Source organism: Cavia porcellus, unplaced genomic scaffold, assembly GCF_034190915.1.
Source record: "Cavia porcellus strain 051 isolate PalLab524CR breed Dunkin Hartley unplaced genomic scaffold, mCavPor4.1 scaffold_2, whole genome shotgun sequence".
NCBI lineage: Eukaryota > Metazoa > Chordata > Mammalia > Rodentia > Caviidae > Cavia > Cavia porcellus.
In genome coordinates, this window is record NW_026947485.1 from 147,002,473 (window position 1) to 147,017,383 (window position 14,911).

Here is a 14,911-nt window from a genome sequence, read left to right on the forward strand (position 1 = left end):
AAACATTTGTAATACATAATGTTTACATTCCTTCTGGTGAATTGGTACTTGTAAATAACATTTTAATTCCTTTTTCATCCTATTCTCCTCCTCTCCTTCCTCTCCTTTCATCACTTGATCCCCTTTCTCCTTGAGAAACATCTGTCTTTGTAGTTCCTGTTACCTACCTTTTACCTTACCCTTTATTTATAATCTGCGTTTCTCATATAAGAGAAATTGTGCAATACTTGAGCTTGTGTGTCTTATTTATTTCCCTTAAAGGTATATTCTCAAGGTGCATCCACTTTCCTACAAATGACCAAAGTTTATTTCTCTGTGGCACAGTAGTACCCCACTGTGTGTAAACACCACCTTTTCTTTTTCTATTCATCTCTTGCTGGATAGTCTGCTTCCAAGATTAACTTAGTATGAATTGTGCTGTGTAGGCATGTATCACTGTAATCTAATGTTTCAAAATCTTTTGAGAAAATACTTAGGAGGGAAATGTTTGAGTCAAATAGGATTTCTAGTTTTAGTTTTTGAGGAATTTCCTTAGCAATTTTCATATTGTTTTTACCAGTTTACATTCCATCAACAAGGTAGAAGTGTTCCTTTTCTTTCCTCAACCTCTCCAGCCTTTGTTATTTGATTTTTTGGTGATGGCTTTACTAGGGTAGAGTGGAACCTCAGCTTAGTTTTAATTTGCATTTCCCCAACAGCCAGCAACTTCAAGCTTTGCTTCATGTATTTATTGACCACTTGTACTTCTTCTGTGAAGTATTCGTTTAGTTGCCCATCTTTTGATGGCTCTTGATTTTAGGTATCTAAGTTTTGTGTGTTCTTTATATATTTTATATACTAGTATTCTGACAAATAGCTGGTAAAAACTTTTTTCCACCTGTACATTGACTTTTCACTCTGTTGATTGCTTATTTTGCTGTGCACAAATTTTTCAATTTGGTGAGATTCCATTTGTTGATTCTTGATACTATTTCTGTGCAAGTGGGATTCTGTTCAGAAAGTCCTTAGCTATGTTTATGACTTAAAGAGTTTTACCTATTTTTTCTTCCAGCAGGTTAGATGTTTTTGTTTTAACATTTAGTTCTTTCATCTCTTTCGATTTTAGTTTAGTTCATGGTGAGAGATACGTCCAGACTCAATGCTTCTCCATGTGGATATCCAGTTTTACCAATGCCATTTATTAAATTTGTTATCTTTCCTTCAGTTTTTGCATTTTGGCCCTTTTGTCAAAGATCAAATAGTTGAATGTACTCTGTCGCAAAACCCAGTGACTTGTGTTTACTTGGGAAGAAAGTTGGTCCAGTACCTTGTTTTCTAGGTATGGGCCACAGCATTATTAATGACTCAAGGTAATCCATATGTTGAATCTCAAGAAAAATAAATAATATCAACAAATATCGCTGTGGCTGTTGTAATAAAGTGTTGGAGACCCCAAGTTCAGTGTCTGGTTTTGTGTATTTGCTTGTGGGATGAAAGGAAGGATTGAGATTGTTGAAATCACCCATCTGATATTTCCCATTGACTCTTCCAAGCATAAGATCATCTATGCCTTCTTAAGTCATCTCAGGATTACACTCAAGAACAAGATACTTCTAAGCATAAGATCATCTATGCTTTTGCGAGTCATCTCAGGATTATATGCAAAGTCAAGATTTTTCTAAGCATAAGATTATCTATTTCCTCTTGAGCCTAAGTCTTCAGATGAACTGGGATCCTTTACTAACCCCATCTGTTCACGGGATACAGCTAGTAAATAGTGACTGCTTTAGGAGTAGAGAGGTTGGATTCTGAGACACTGACTTCTCAGCCACTGTTGGAATATGATACTTGTCTCTGTTTTTTGTATTTTTCTTGCATTCCTGATATTGACAATCTGGATGGACTCTTAGCTGGGTTCCTGATAATCATAATCGAGACTCTTGACCAGGTTCCCAATAATAATGTAAGCAGTGACAATAATGTGAAAGACAAACTGGATATTGACAAACTTGGAGGATTAATAATATAGATTCTCTTCTCTATAGATAAGAGAATTAAAAGAATCCAAATAGTGACCTTCTGTTTATCTTCTGTAAATTTCTACTAAATGTCTATCAAACTTTACCTTGACTAACAGTATAGCTGTAATCAACAGTAATAACATAAAATTAAGCAGCTATCCAGAGATTCATAGAACTTAATAGTTACACTAGTAAAGTTAGAGAGGATGGAGAACCAGAGTGAAATAAGAAAAATTTGAAAAATGAATCAGTAAGATATGAGATGGAAGAGAGAAATGTAAGATAGCTGGTCCTACTGGGGAGTAGAAAGAAATTAGTAATGTTGGAAAAATGACAAGAAATAATAGACAACAACAGCAAAAAAGAAAAGCATGGAGAAAAATAAAGGAAATGAAAGGAAAAAAGACAAAGAAAAAAAGTTGAAAGAGAGGAAGAGAGAAAAGAAACTAAACAGAAAAAAAAAAAGACCAAAAAAGAAAACCCACCTTCTCCAAAAACAAAGCAAAATACACAAAGGAATGAAAATAATAATTTAAAACAGAGAACTTTTAAAAAGATTAAGTAAAAAAAAAAACTCACCTGTGATTTTAACTGAGTGGTTTCTTCCCACGGTCTGCAGTCTTACAATCCAGCCAGTTATAATTTCCTGCCAAGGAAATTACAACTTTAAGGCCTAAGGGTTTTGAGGTATCCTCCCTGTACCCTCTGGCTATTCTGTCTACTCTGGTTACCATCCACATCAAAGCTCGTCCATGCTCACATTGGTGGATACGGAAAGTGACCAGCTCTCTGGGCTTTGTTGGTTGTAGACCACAGGGCAGGTGTTCAGGTGGATGCTGGATAATGCCAGTGCTCACAGGATCGGTGGTTCCTACAGAGGATAGAGCCCAGGTCCTTCCCGGTAGTGTGGCTTCCTTTGTTATACTGAAGGTGCTGCATTCTGGGTGGGACCCTCTTATTACTTTTCACCAAGCATCAGAGACAATTTTTGTAAAATTACTGTTCCAGTTAATATTGATAATCTCTGATTATAATCAAAACATTTTGGTTTGAATTCATATATCAACTGGAAATAATTTTCTGTGCAAGAACATGGTATATCATGTGATTTTCTCTTTGTTTTCTATGCCTTTCAGTGAAGTGTTGTTGTATTGTTTATTGAATATATTCTGGTAGGCTTATTTCTGAATATTTTGTACATTTTGTTAGTGATCATTACATCATTTTGTTTTCCAATCAATTATTTCTGGTAGGAAAAATATTTTCATTTTAAAATTTATCTGAAATATACAAGTCACCCTATCAAATTTTTGTTTATATTTTTTAATTTTATTTATTTGATTCACCTGAATCTTCTTTGTATACAAGTATACACCCTTACATGGTAATCACACTGTATGTATTATGATATATATAGTTAGAAATCATAGTTGTGCTCAAAAGTGAAAAAAACGAAGCTCCTGAGTCTTAGTCAGAAGAGTAATGTAATTGGAAGACCAATAATCATTATCTGTCAACAAAACCAGCAAGTGATAGTGACAAATTACAAATTAGTACAGATTAATAAAAAAATCCTCCATGTGCTCTCTGATTGATTAAGGCTTTGTTTTTAATAATTATTGCTTTGTTTTTAATAAAGTGACGAAAGCTGAAATTTTCATTTTTCTCTGCATAGTGTTGATACAGGACAGAAGAAGAACTGGTGGCATGATTTTATTGTTGCTGCTTCACTTGCATGGTCTACACTAATACCATTGTTATGCTTTCCACGCATTATAGGAGGTGACTATAAAATTATAATTAATTAATTAAGATCAGTAGCTTCTCCTCTCCGATTCTCACAGCATGGCCGAAGTACATCTGCCTGTGAATACCAATCTTTTACTGGTCCGTCATAAAGATAGTGTCACGTGCTAATATTTTTGAACAAATAAGGCAACACATAGGCACATATTTTACTTATGGAGCAAAATCATATATATATATATATATATATATATATATATTCACTGTTTGCTTTGTAAATGATTTATGTTTAAAGCACATAGTTGAGTTTTAAATATGAAGCATATTTAAAGCTACCTAACTTGCTTTAATGTTTGTACCAGCTCAGAGAAATTTTCATAAGATGGAATCACTATTAAAACTATTGCAAATACAAAAAACCACATGCAAAGTCAGAACAAACAATTCTCTCTTGATGGTATATTTTATCCTTACAAAATATTTTTAGTAAGAGCAGAGTTTATTCTTTTAAATTTTAGAGGTGGGCTGTCAAACACGTCAGCCACTTGTCAAATGTATCTGTTTGAACTAAATTAAAAATATACTCAATTATAGGAAATCCATTTCAAGTTCTTAGTAGCCATAGGAAGCTAGTGGTAGGTGGTACCAATATAGCTGTCTTGCATTGTCACATTCTGTCAATATTGCATTACCTCTAAAACAGCATTATTTTACAAGAGTGTGTCTTTTAATTAATTGAATTGACCTCAGCTTGTTTGAAAATGTCTTCCTAGCCTCCCCTCCAAAAATTAGGTATATTAGGATTTGTATATTTGTGTTTTGTTTATTTTTTAAATAAATTGTTTTCCTTGTTAACTTCCAGATACAGCAAAGATAAGAGATAGGAAACGAAGAGAGTTTCATTTGTTTGAGAAAGACCTCCAACACTGGAAATTTGGAGCAAGTATTAAGGATTTGTTTGGTGTTGTTTGGGTAAATTAAAATATTCTTTGTAAACTTGCTATTTAAGTTCATTAGTACAGTTTTCTGATAGTGGGCTTAAGAAAATGACCATAATTATTAAATTTAAATTTGCGTGAAAGTTTCTGAGTTTTTAAATTTTAATTATTTATTTTCTATGAATAGAACATACAATAGTATTTATATAAATGACATTGCCAAGAACCTGGCCAGAGTAGGAGACTAATACCAGGTGTCTTTTTTGTATTTCTTTTAATTTTGTGTCTATGTTATTTTGCATTTGTTTTCCCCTAAGAAATAAGAAGTTTCTTTAATGAATGATGTATTCACACCAACATGAATTTTACTATGCTTAAATTATTTAGGAAACTTTAGTAGTAAACACATAAACCTGCAAACATTATATTTTAGGCAAAATATCTCAACACAGAATGAAATGAAGAACCTTTGCTTCTTTGGGTGAGAAACAGAACTAGCACACACATATCATAGCATTAAAAATATCAATGTCCAATCAGTTTGCATTTCTTTTCTCTTCTCCCACAAAATAATCTTTTTTTAATGCTGCCTGCACAATTGTTTTATTCATATATAAATTTTATCTAGTAATTTCTCAGATGACATGGTAGGTGATTTTCATACTTCAAAAATAGGACTTTCAAGACTCATAAGAGAGTCAACCATATTTTCTTGCCTCATTTTCTCAGAATTTTCTTTCTTTCCCCCACATTCTAGTCACTTGTTTTTAATGTTGCATAAAACAATTTTGGTTTCTATTCACTAAATATTTTTTGTCAAATCATGAACCCTTTCTTGTAGTTTTTTGCATTTCTCTAATATTTTTTAGAATTTAATTTTATTAGAGTATACATGTACATATTTTAACAATGTAGAAGTCAGTTATAATTTTCCATATTGTTAAAATTAAGATACAATTGTTTAGAAAATATTGCACAAAATTTAAACAGGAATGTTTTAAAGTTGTTTCTTTAAAAGTTTCAAACATGTGTTTAACATGTGTATTAATTGGATTCATTGTAATATTTCAACACTTGCACACAAAATGCACCAGTCAAACCACAGTGAGTTGCATTTCCCTGCTCGTATCATTTCTTTGTGTTTCATGTCTTGAGCTTCTCTCTTCTAGATCTCCATATGATATGGAGTAATTGTGAAGGGTAGTCAACCCACTAGACTGTAGAACACAAGAGCTTACTCCTTCTATCTGTGTTTTGATGCTTGTTTTACAGACACTTTTGTCAGTCCTTTTTTCACTTTCCAGTATGCATGGCAACTTTTATTTTTAGATTCCATGTATGAGAGAGGACACACAGTATTTGTTTTCACAAGTCTGATCTATTCAACTTAATACATCCTTCAGCTCCATTTCATTCTGCTACAAATGACGAGATTTTATTCTTCTTTGTGGGTAAATCATATTCAGTTGCATATGCATACTACATTTCTTTCATCCTTTATTCATTCATCAGTTGATGAGTATCCAAGTTAATGTCATAGCTTAGCTATTATGAATAGGACTATAGCAGTCATGGTCATGTAGATATGAATTTTGTTTTTTGAGTGAATGAAAAATTAATTGTAAAATTCACATGGCTCAAAACAAGCAAACAGCATTGAACTTAGTACATATTAAAATATTTTACAAAACCATACTAGTAAAAATAGTATAACATTTCTTCTGTACAAAGCAATAGAAGTAAAAGAACAGGAAGAGAACTAGCAATAGATTATATAAACTACATATACTATATATAACTTTGAACATGATAAAATAATTATAGTAAGAATAATTGTGTAGTGTATGTGAGGAAAAATTTTGTTGTCTATATGTAAAAAATGAGGTAAGATGTCTACCTCACATTATGTGGAAAGGTGACTACCAAAATTTGGGGCAAGTATACTAACCTTTATACTGAGCTATATTCCCAGGCTTTTAAAAAAGCCTCCTGCCACAGCCTCCCAGAATATGGGAATTATAGTCCTGTACTACCACACCTAAAAATAACAAACTTTTGAAATTCAAAACACAGAGAAATATTTTGTAACATAGAAATGGGACAGTGTTAAGATTTTGATAGTATAAAATATTCAGTAAAGTTTTATAGATTAGATTACATAAAGCCAAAGATTTCTAGGAAGAAAACTACATACAATATTAGTGAACAGGTAAGAGATCTCTAAATCCAGCTTAATACCTAGCATGAGCAAGAAAAATTCTACACAAAATGTTCAGAAAGATTAATAGAAATAGAAATAATCATTACACACCCACACACACACAAAGCCCTCAAATGGCTAAGAAAAGTTTAGTTACGTTTACAGCTACATAAGTACAGAAGAAAGCTTTGTGAAACTACATTTGTCTGCATGAGGATATTTTGAAAAGTAGAAATGTTATCAAGTACTTGTGACTTATGTGGGATGTGCCAATTATCCACTGCTCTGTGACAAAGTACCACAAACCTTCATAGCATATGCTGGGAATTATAATTTCTTTACAGACTGATCATTAACATATTAATACATTAAATATTATATAATGTATATTATATATAGAATATATATAAATTAATATATCTAATCCTCTTGACATAACAAAGTAACTGATAAATGGTATTTCCTTTACAGATTATGCTGAAGAATCCAGTGTTTCTGTGCCAAACACTATCTAAAGCTACAGAATCTTTAATCATTATTGGAGCCTCTGAATTTTTACCTATATATTTAGAAACTCAGTTTATATTAGCACCCGCAACAGCAACTGCACTTACAGGTAGTCATTCCTTCATATTATTATCATCTCAAACGTTTTGTGATGTCTTCGTGAGTATGCATTTATTAAATATTTCCAGTAAGCATAAAATAGAGAAATATACTTAAGTACTATTAACTGAAGTTTTAAAAAATGTGAACTGTGCTATTGTGCCATCATATTTTTTTTAAATTTTATTTAAAAGGAAAAAGAGAAAAAACAAAACAAAACAAAGCGGTGTAAGGGTACAAGTAATACAGAACTACAAAAAAAAAAAAAAAAAAAAAAAAAAGAAATCACCAGTTAATAGATTACACATTATCGTCTTAGAGATAGTTGCTCAAGTCACAGTATCAAAGCATACAAAGTGGACATTCAAACAGTGAGACTGCAAACAGTTGTGTTCAATGATCCAACCAAAAACATTAACATGGTCAGCTATTTAACACCCCTAAACGCACTTGCAGTTGTATCCTTTAGAGCACCTCCTTTCCCTCTCTTTTCTACAACAAAATTTACACATTTTGGGTTTTATTACTCCTTAGTTCTTATTACTTTTTTTTTTGGAAGAGAATAAAGTCAAATATTGTGCCATCGTATTTTATAAAACAAAGTGTTATAAGAACATTCACATCCCTTCCACACCCATTTCTCTAAAGTTACACTGAATCCTCTTTATCCATATTTGTCTTCGGGTCTCTGCTTATCTTTTTGTTTATATTTAACCCATTTCTAAAATTCATTTATCATTTTACACATTCTTTTGCTCCTTCTTTTTCTCATCAGAAGTTATGTTCTTCACACATAGGTTGATGTACATCTATTTAATGCATCCTAAATGTCCTGTGGGGACTCTGTTTTGTGGATATGTCACTCTGTATCATTATATTGACAGATACGCAATTGTCTCTAATAGGCTTAGTGATATCTCCTTATGCTCATTTGTAAAGGCTGTTTTATGTTTTGACATTAAAAGAGAGCGTCATTGTATATACCTAGTTATTACTAGTTATTACAGTTTAACTAGTTATTAAGACTTTAGCTTCCAAAAAGAGGTTTCTAGTGGAATTAATGTCATAAGCTTCTAGCATTAATAAGAAAGCAGGAAATGTAGCAATTATATTTAGCTATGGGGGGTTAAGGATTCATGCTGAAACTTTTGATCAGTCAAGGAATAATCAAAGAGGATATTAATAGGCAGAAATCAGTGAGTTAAAAATGAAACAATGAAAGAGCCAAAGAACACAAAATATGTGGACCAGATAGAAAAGACATATTAACACATGCAGAAACATTGAACATAAGGTAATTATTTAATACATCTTTCTATAAAAGTCCGAGCATTGTCAAGCCACACATTTTCTAAAAAGCTAAAATATGATACGAATGTGGCCATGATGATATACTTCCCATAAGTGCAGTATTTATCACTGTTAATCTAGTCAACAGAGGCTGTGAAGCAAATACCTTTGATTTGTTTCTTAGCTAAGCCTCTAACAAATTGCAAGACATGGGATAAGACCACCAGCAGGAAAAGTCTCAACTGTGCCTTCAAGATCCTGGACCCAGCCAGATGCACAAAATTCTTTAGCTATGAGATTTTCCTTTAATTTTCTGTATTGTAAGTTTTCACATAGCCTGAGCTTTAGTCAACGTCTTGTTAGACATATTAGAACATAAGAGCACCTGCATATTCTACATTGACCTACAAGGATGAAGCTTTGGGCAGTTCTGTCATTAATAACAATGCCAATCAGTGACTTAGGCTTGCCAGAGTGCTTTCCAGGGAAAATTTGGTGTCATTATTTCACTCAGCTTCAAGGATAAATGTTGCATCACCTTTTATAATTGAATTGTGCTGATTATAGAGATAATTGCCCTCAGGATTGATATAAATAATGTGTCATTAATCCCTTTGGGGAGCTCTGCTGAGTAACAAGAGCAGCTTTATTTTAGAAAGATTTCCATAGTCTACTGAGGCATATGATCTACTTAGTGTGTTTCCTTGTATGTATAACTTCTTTTATGACCACCACCTCTACGTTCTTCAAAATATCATTTCCATTGAACAAGTAAAACTTGTCAAATAGTTGGTTGTGCGCTAGGTTCGGCTCATACCAAAATGAGGATGTCAGTCCCCAGAGGTTTAGAGTTTATGTTTCAAGGCTTTTGTTTTGACAAAAGGACATTAATAGGTGCATAGCTGTTTTTCAAAAGGTAGCTATTTTAGCGGGTCAGTGAGTCTTCTACCCAAAGAAAATATCCTAGTTGAAGTTTTCTCCCTTTTCTAGAGGCCCCAGTCTACAAAATCTCTAGCCATGAAACCTTGTAATTCATAGGGCTCATATGACTGTGGTTTATCTGATTAAAAGCATACCCGAATGCTCTAATAGATCATCTGCTATCTCTGATGCCCAAAGTGATGCTAATCTGCTTTTTGTTTGGAGGGAGGAAAAATTTAACTTTTCCTTTTTTTTTTCCTCATGAACAGATGGGTTTATTTCAGCAGTGTTTGAAACTATTGCCTTAAGCAAGGGTATTACAATAATTATATCAGAAATAGACAATTTCCTACACTGTCATAGATACAAAGTTACTTTTGTACTTTTTTTCAACACTGATCAACAGGCAGATTCAGTCCACATTTGCTATGATCTATCTGGAGTTAAGCCAAGCTGCTTCTTCAGAGACTTTGACCTCTCGGGTGGAGGAGGGTGAGGGAGCTTGAAGTAGACCTTCACTGGGTCGTAGACAAGCACTTTAGTGCAGCCAGAGGAGCCATCCTGATGACATGGGCAGAGTCCCTTCTACATACGTTTCCTTAACTACTGGAGAGAATCTTCTCCATGGCTCCTGAGAAACATGAGGAGAAGTTTGAATTTTATTAGTTTTTATCATTTACCCTTGATGTTCTGAAAATACCAAATGAAAGTCACTGAGTTGTCATCTATCAGGGAAAGCTTTGTGCACTCGTGTGAAGTGCTGCTCACTCTACGTTTGATTCACTGTCCTGTAGCAAATGACTCCTCCCAGGAGTTTAGGTACCTCTTAGGAGATACAGCAAATGTATATTTTTGTGGCTTGGCAGCAAGACTGATAATTGATATTTATCTTTAAGTGACAATGAAAGACAAAAAGAGGTCTTGATAATGTCCAATATAGCAAATAAAGTGCCAGCAATTGATGTTAAATTTGGTTACATCACAGTATCTCAAATTACCAGAACTATAGGTTCAACAACTAAATTCAACAGGCTATTAATCTGCTGTAAAATTCCATTCCTTATTACCTTACTCGCTGACCATAAAGTCTGCTAAGTTGAAATACTTTATGCTTTTCTAGCCCTGCTAAATTTAGGTTCATATTCAAAGTTGGGAATTTTTTTTCTAGAATCATACAAAAGGGGATAAAGGAAGACATTTTGGATAGCAATTAATGTATTCTGCTATCATTTTGGGTGTTGGCGAAAGCTTATAGAACAGAACTTTCAGTTACAAACTTAGAAATTGGAGTTGCAACATCATCATATGACAACAAAAGCACATTTTAATTGTCTAAAGCACCAGCCATAGGCCACTTTACTTTCTTTTCAGGGATAGTCCAAATTCTATTCAATGTGTCACACAGAATTTTGTCTTGGGGGAAACATAGGTATCTTGTAGCAGTTAGAATACATGACAAAAACCTCTCAGAGCTTTTATTATTACCTTAAAACAGATGCCAAGTTGATGTGGTAAACTCCAAGATAGACTGACATTTCATTAAGAAGTGCATTCTACTCCCTCATCTTTCAAGCAGATCAACTACAGTTCTGATAGTTCACCTGGTCACTGCACATAGTGGTTGTAAATTTCCCTCTTTTTACACTCAGTATTTTGCATGTCTCCATTACCTGTTGCCTGAAAGCAAAAGGAATTTTCTGTCTGACCATGATTAATCTTAATAGTAGTGGTCACAATAGGTCAGACCTGATATTGATTTACAAGGAAGCGTCCTGTCCAGAGGCTTCTTAGTAAAAATGATTGAAACTTCTGTGAAATTGTAGCACATCTACAGTGTGGCCTACATAGCCACACTTACCATAAAACAATGTGAAAAAAGGCCAGGTACCATCTGCACACACAGAATTGTGTTACAGGAAAGGAACCTAACTTTCAGAAATCAAAATCTTTTATAAGAGAAAGTGATCATGCTTGTCTTTGACTTCAGGAGACACTATACTAGATAGCATGTGTATCTTTTCTTAGTCTCAGGAATCATACTATCGCCAGCCCTTGAAATTGTAAAGTAATTGGGAATATACAACTGCCACTTTCAAGTGGTGGCCTCCGTGATATTCAACTTTCTTCTATTGATGTGCCTTGGAGTGTTGATTTGTTGTATAATGCTGGGACTATTTCCTACTGGACTCCTTAGGATGCTCTCCCTATAGTTTCTTTGGTTGTAACTCGTGGCTCTGGGCTCAGAGCATCCTCGGTTGGGGTTGAAATGACCTATTGTCTCTTCAGGTTTTGAGGCACGGTTGATAGTTCCTTGAAAGTGATTGTGATGCTGGTTGCATCAGATCTGTTGAAGGGCATGAAACTCTTGTCCTCTGATTGCACATAGGTATGGATCTGGGTGCTTCACAGGGAAGAATGGAGACTGAAATCTCAACTCCTCTCCAGTGGGAATCGCCTTGATAGTCATCGGCCCTCTTCAATCAGACCAAGTACAGCTGAAATTTATTGTAGGAATATAGGTACATAGGTACAAGCAATCAACTATAGTCACGGTTTTGCTCTGTGCTGATCTGTGAAGGTATTCCACTAGGGCAAAACCTCAGCCTTCTCCTATCTGTGGCCACCTTAGGATGGGTCATATCTGGAAGTCAATGTCTTCCCTTTTATTTATACAGAATTTCCCATCATTGTTTGAGTGGGACAGGCTTATGGGTGAAGCTGGCTTGGTTCCTCCCAGGTGAGCTGGCATGTAGCTCATCAGCATAGAACCTACTCAATGTGTGCCAGGCCTTGGGCTCAAGTCCCAGCACTGGGTGGAAGGTAAGGTGGTGGTGAGAGGAAGAGAGACAGGGAGGTGGGAGGGGAGAGAGGAAGAGAAGAGAGGGAGAGGAAGACAGTGGGGGAGGAAAAGGGAGATTCTTGCAAGAGAATAAAACTATGTAATGACAAGCAAAGGAAGTGATATAAAAAGAATTAAAAAGGGAAAAGGATTAGAACTGGTTCAGTGAGCTGCAAAAAAAAAAGGGAAAAGGAAAAGAAAAGAAAAAATTAGGAAAGAAGAGAAGTGAAAGAAAAACATTCAGTTAAGAAATTAAAATAAGATAAAAGGAAACAATGAATAATAAAAGCAACAATAATAATAGAATAGAAGGGGAGAAAAAAACTAGTAAAAAAATTTCCCCTATTCCAGGTGCTTTGAAAAGCTTCTCTCTGGTTGCACTCTGCAATGTGTGGAGGGGTTGATGGGTTACAGCTGAAGTTTATAATTTCTCTTGGCTCTTGCCAAATTAGTTGGGGTGGAAGGCAGGTTGCACCCTGCATTTCACAGGTTAAGAGGATGTTAACAAGTCAGAAGTATATTCTCACCTAAGGCTTTTAGTCTGCTCATCTAGGGGCTGTGACTAGTCCAGCTACAGAAAGACATTTTTTGGACTGAGTGTGGGTAGAACATGACATTTCCAGCTCTACATTTGCTCTGGAGGTCTTTAGTTGCACATTTGGCAGGTATGGTCCATGTCAGGGTGCAGCAAACACTTCTGACTGACCAAGTTTCAGCAGAATGGTATATAGTCCATAGGCTTTCAGTGTGTGCATCCTCAGGCCTGGCAAATACCCAGGCCATGGCTGGTCCCCAGAATGCTCAGTGGAGCAAGCAATTAAACCAACCACTTCTGCGTAGGAGAGGAGGTTGTGGAACTCTGGAATTCGCTACACTTCATCTGTGCACTTTCAGAAGGGGCTCCTTGGTGTAACCGCACATGACTGGTGTCGATTTCCTTTCCATATGGCAGGGTCTCTGAATCCTGTGACCTCCCCAGCCCTCTCCCTCAGGAGCCTTGCTCATCAGGGCACAAATGCGCAAAGATTTGAGTCAGAAGCACTTCCCCAAGCCATGGCCTCCACCTATGCAGCCAATACAGCAAGATGCCCAGAGGGACCCCAAGATGTGATTGTGCTGGGTGTTCTGATCTCAGGGCAGTTTAGTCCTAACAAAGAACTGCTCTCTAGATGCCCCTTGGCTCTTGCACTCAGAGTTTGCTGAGGGAGGCAGTGAATTTCTGTTCTAAAGACAGACTGTTATGCAAACTCCAAGTCACCTATTTATGTAAGCTATTTGTTTAAGCTTCAGGGTGCCGCGTGGTGAGTGTCTCTTTGGCCTTACATTAATGAATTTATTCTGGTGTTAGTGAATCTTTTTCTACTTAGAAGTCCTCTTCAACCACCCAAGGATCCTGGAAGCCAGAGCTGTGTTATTCATTTTTCCTTCTCTTCCTGTCTCCTTTCTCTTCCCCTCCTTCACCAGCTTTGTTTTCCTCCCTTCCTCCCTCCCTTCCTTCCTTCCTTCCTTCCTTCCTCTCTCTACCTTTCCTCCCTACTCCTAAAATCTACCAGGTTTCATTTTCTCTGCCATCAATTTCAGTGCAGAAAAGAGCTACATCCCTTCCTTTGTGCCCATTCAGTGGGGGTGCCGAGGGTTTCTGTTCCACCATGTTGACCTTCCACTTCATTTTTTATTTAAACAATTAAAGTTTTTAATATCTAAATTTCCTATGTGTTCCTTTGTATGTGTCCATTGTATTCCTTTCCCTTGTATTTATGTATTTATTTTTATGAAACATTTTATCATTTATGCTTTTGAACATTCTGAAATTCCAGTCTTTGTCAGACGTTCTGTAGTACAAACTTAACCTGTATTAATGTTTTGGTGTTTGTGCATTAAATTTTCCATACTATATGCCTGTTTACACCTCCCATTGGTCTGTGTGTGGAGCTAAAGGGTTTGCACCAATGTGTGAGTTTGCTGTGCTTGTTCATCTGATGATTTTCTGTTTCTCTTCATCCTTCTTGTTCTCTGTTATCTCCTCCCTTCTATTCTTTTTTGGGCTTTCTTCTTCCTAGTTCTTTATGCTTGAATAAAAATCTATGTCTTATAGTGGCTTTTTAGATTCCCACTTTTTGTGAGATTCTTATTATTTCACATATATTTACAGACACAATGGGTAGCTTGTTCGCAAATCTCTATTTGAGAGCTCCTGTTGCTTAAATCATGCCTCTTCTAACAAGCCACAAATCCAGTTAAGCTATTGTTAGCTATCATTAGTTTAGCTAGCCAACTGGTTCTCACTGGCGTGGATTAGGCTGCGGGTTCATCTCGGATATCATGGCTATACAGGAGCAGAATTGCACTCACTTCCTTAGAGACCACAGAC

At 35.4% G+C, this 14,911-nt stretch overlaps 1 protein-coding gene across 1 annotated transcript in view; it reads left to right on the forward strand.

Moving 5' to 3' along the window:
- The window catches only part of Slco6a1 (solute carrier organic anion transporter family member 6A1), a 69,053-nt gene that overhangs the window by 35,058 nt on the left and 19,084 nt on the right, over nucleotides 1-14,911 (forward strand). Inside the window, exons 5-7 of the mRNA XM_013145525.2 lie at nucleotides 3,676-3,782; nucleotides 4,609-4,718; nucleotides 7,356-7,500. Coding sequence (XP_013000979.1) covers nucleotides 3,676-3,782; nucleotides 4,609-4,718; nucleotides 7,356-7,500 — 362 coding nt within the window. The remainder of the gene's footprint in view (nucleotides 1-3,675; nucleotides 3,783-4,608; nucleotides 4,719-7,355; nucleotides 7,501-14,911) is intronic.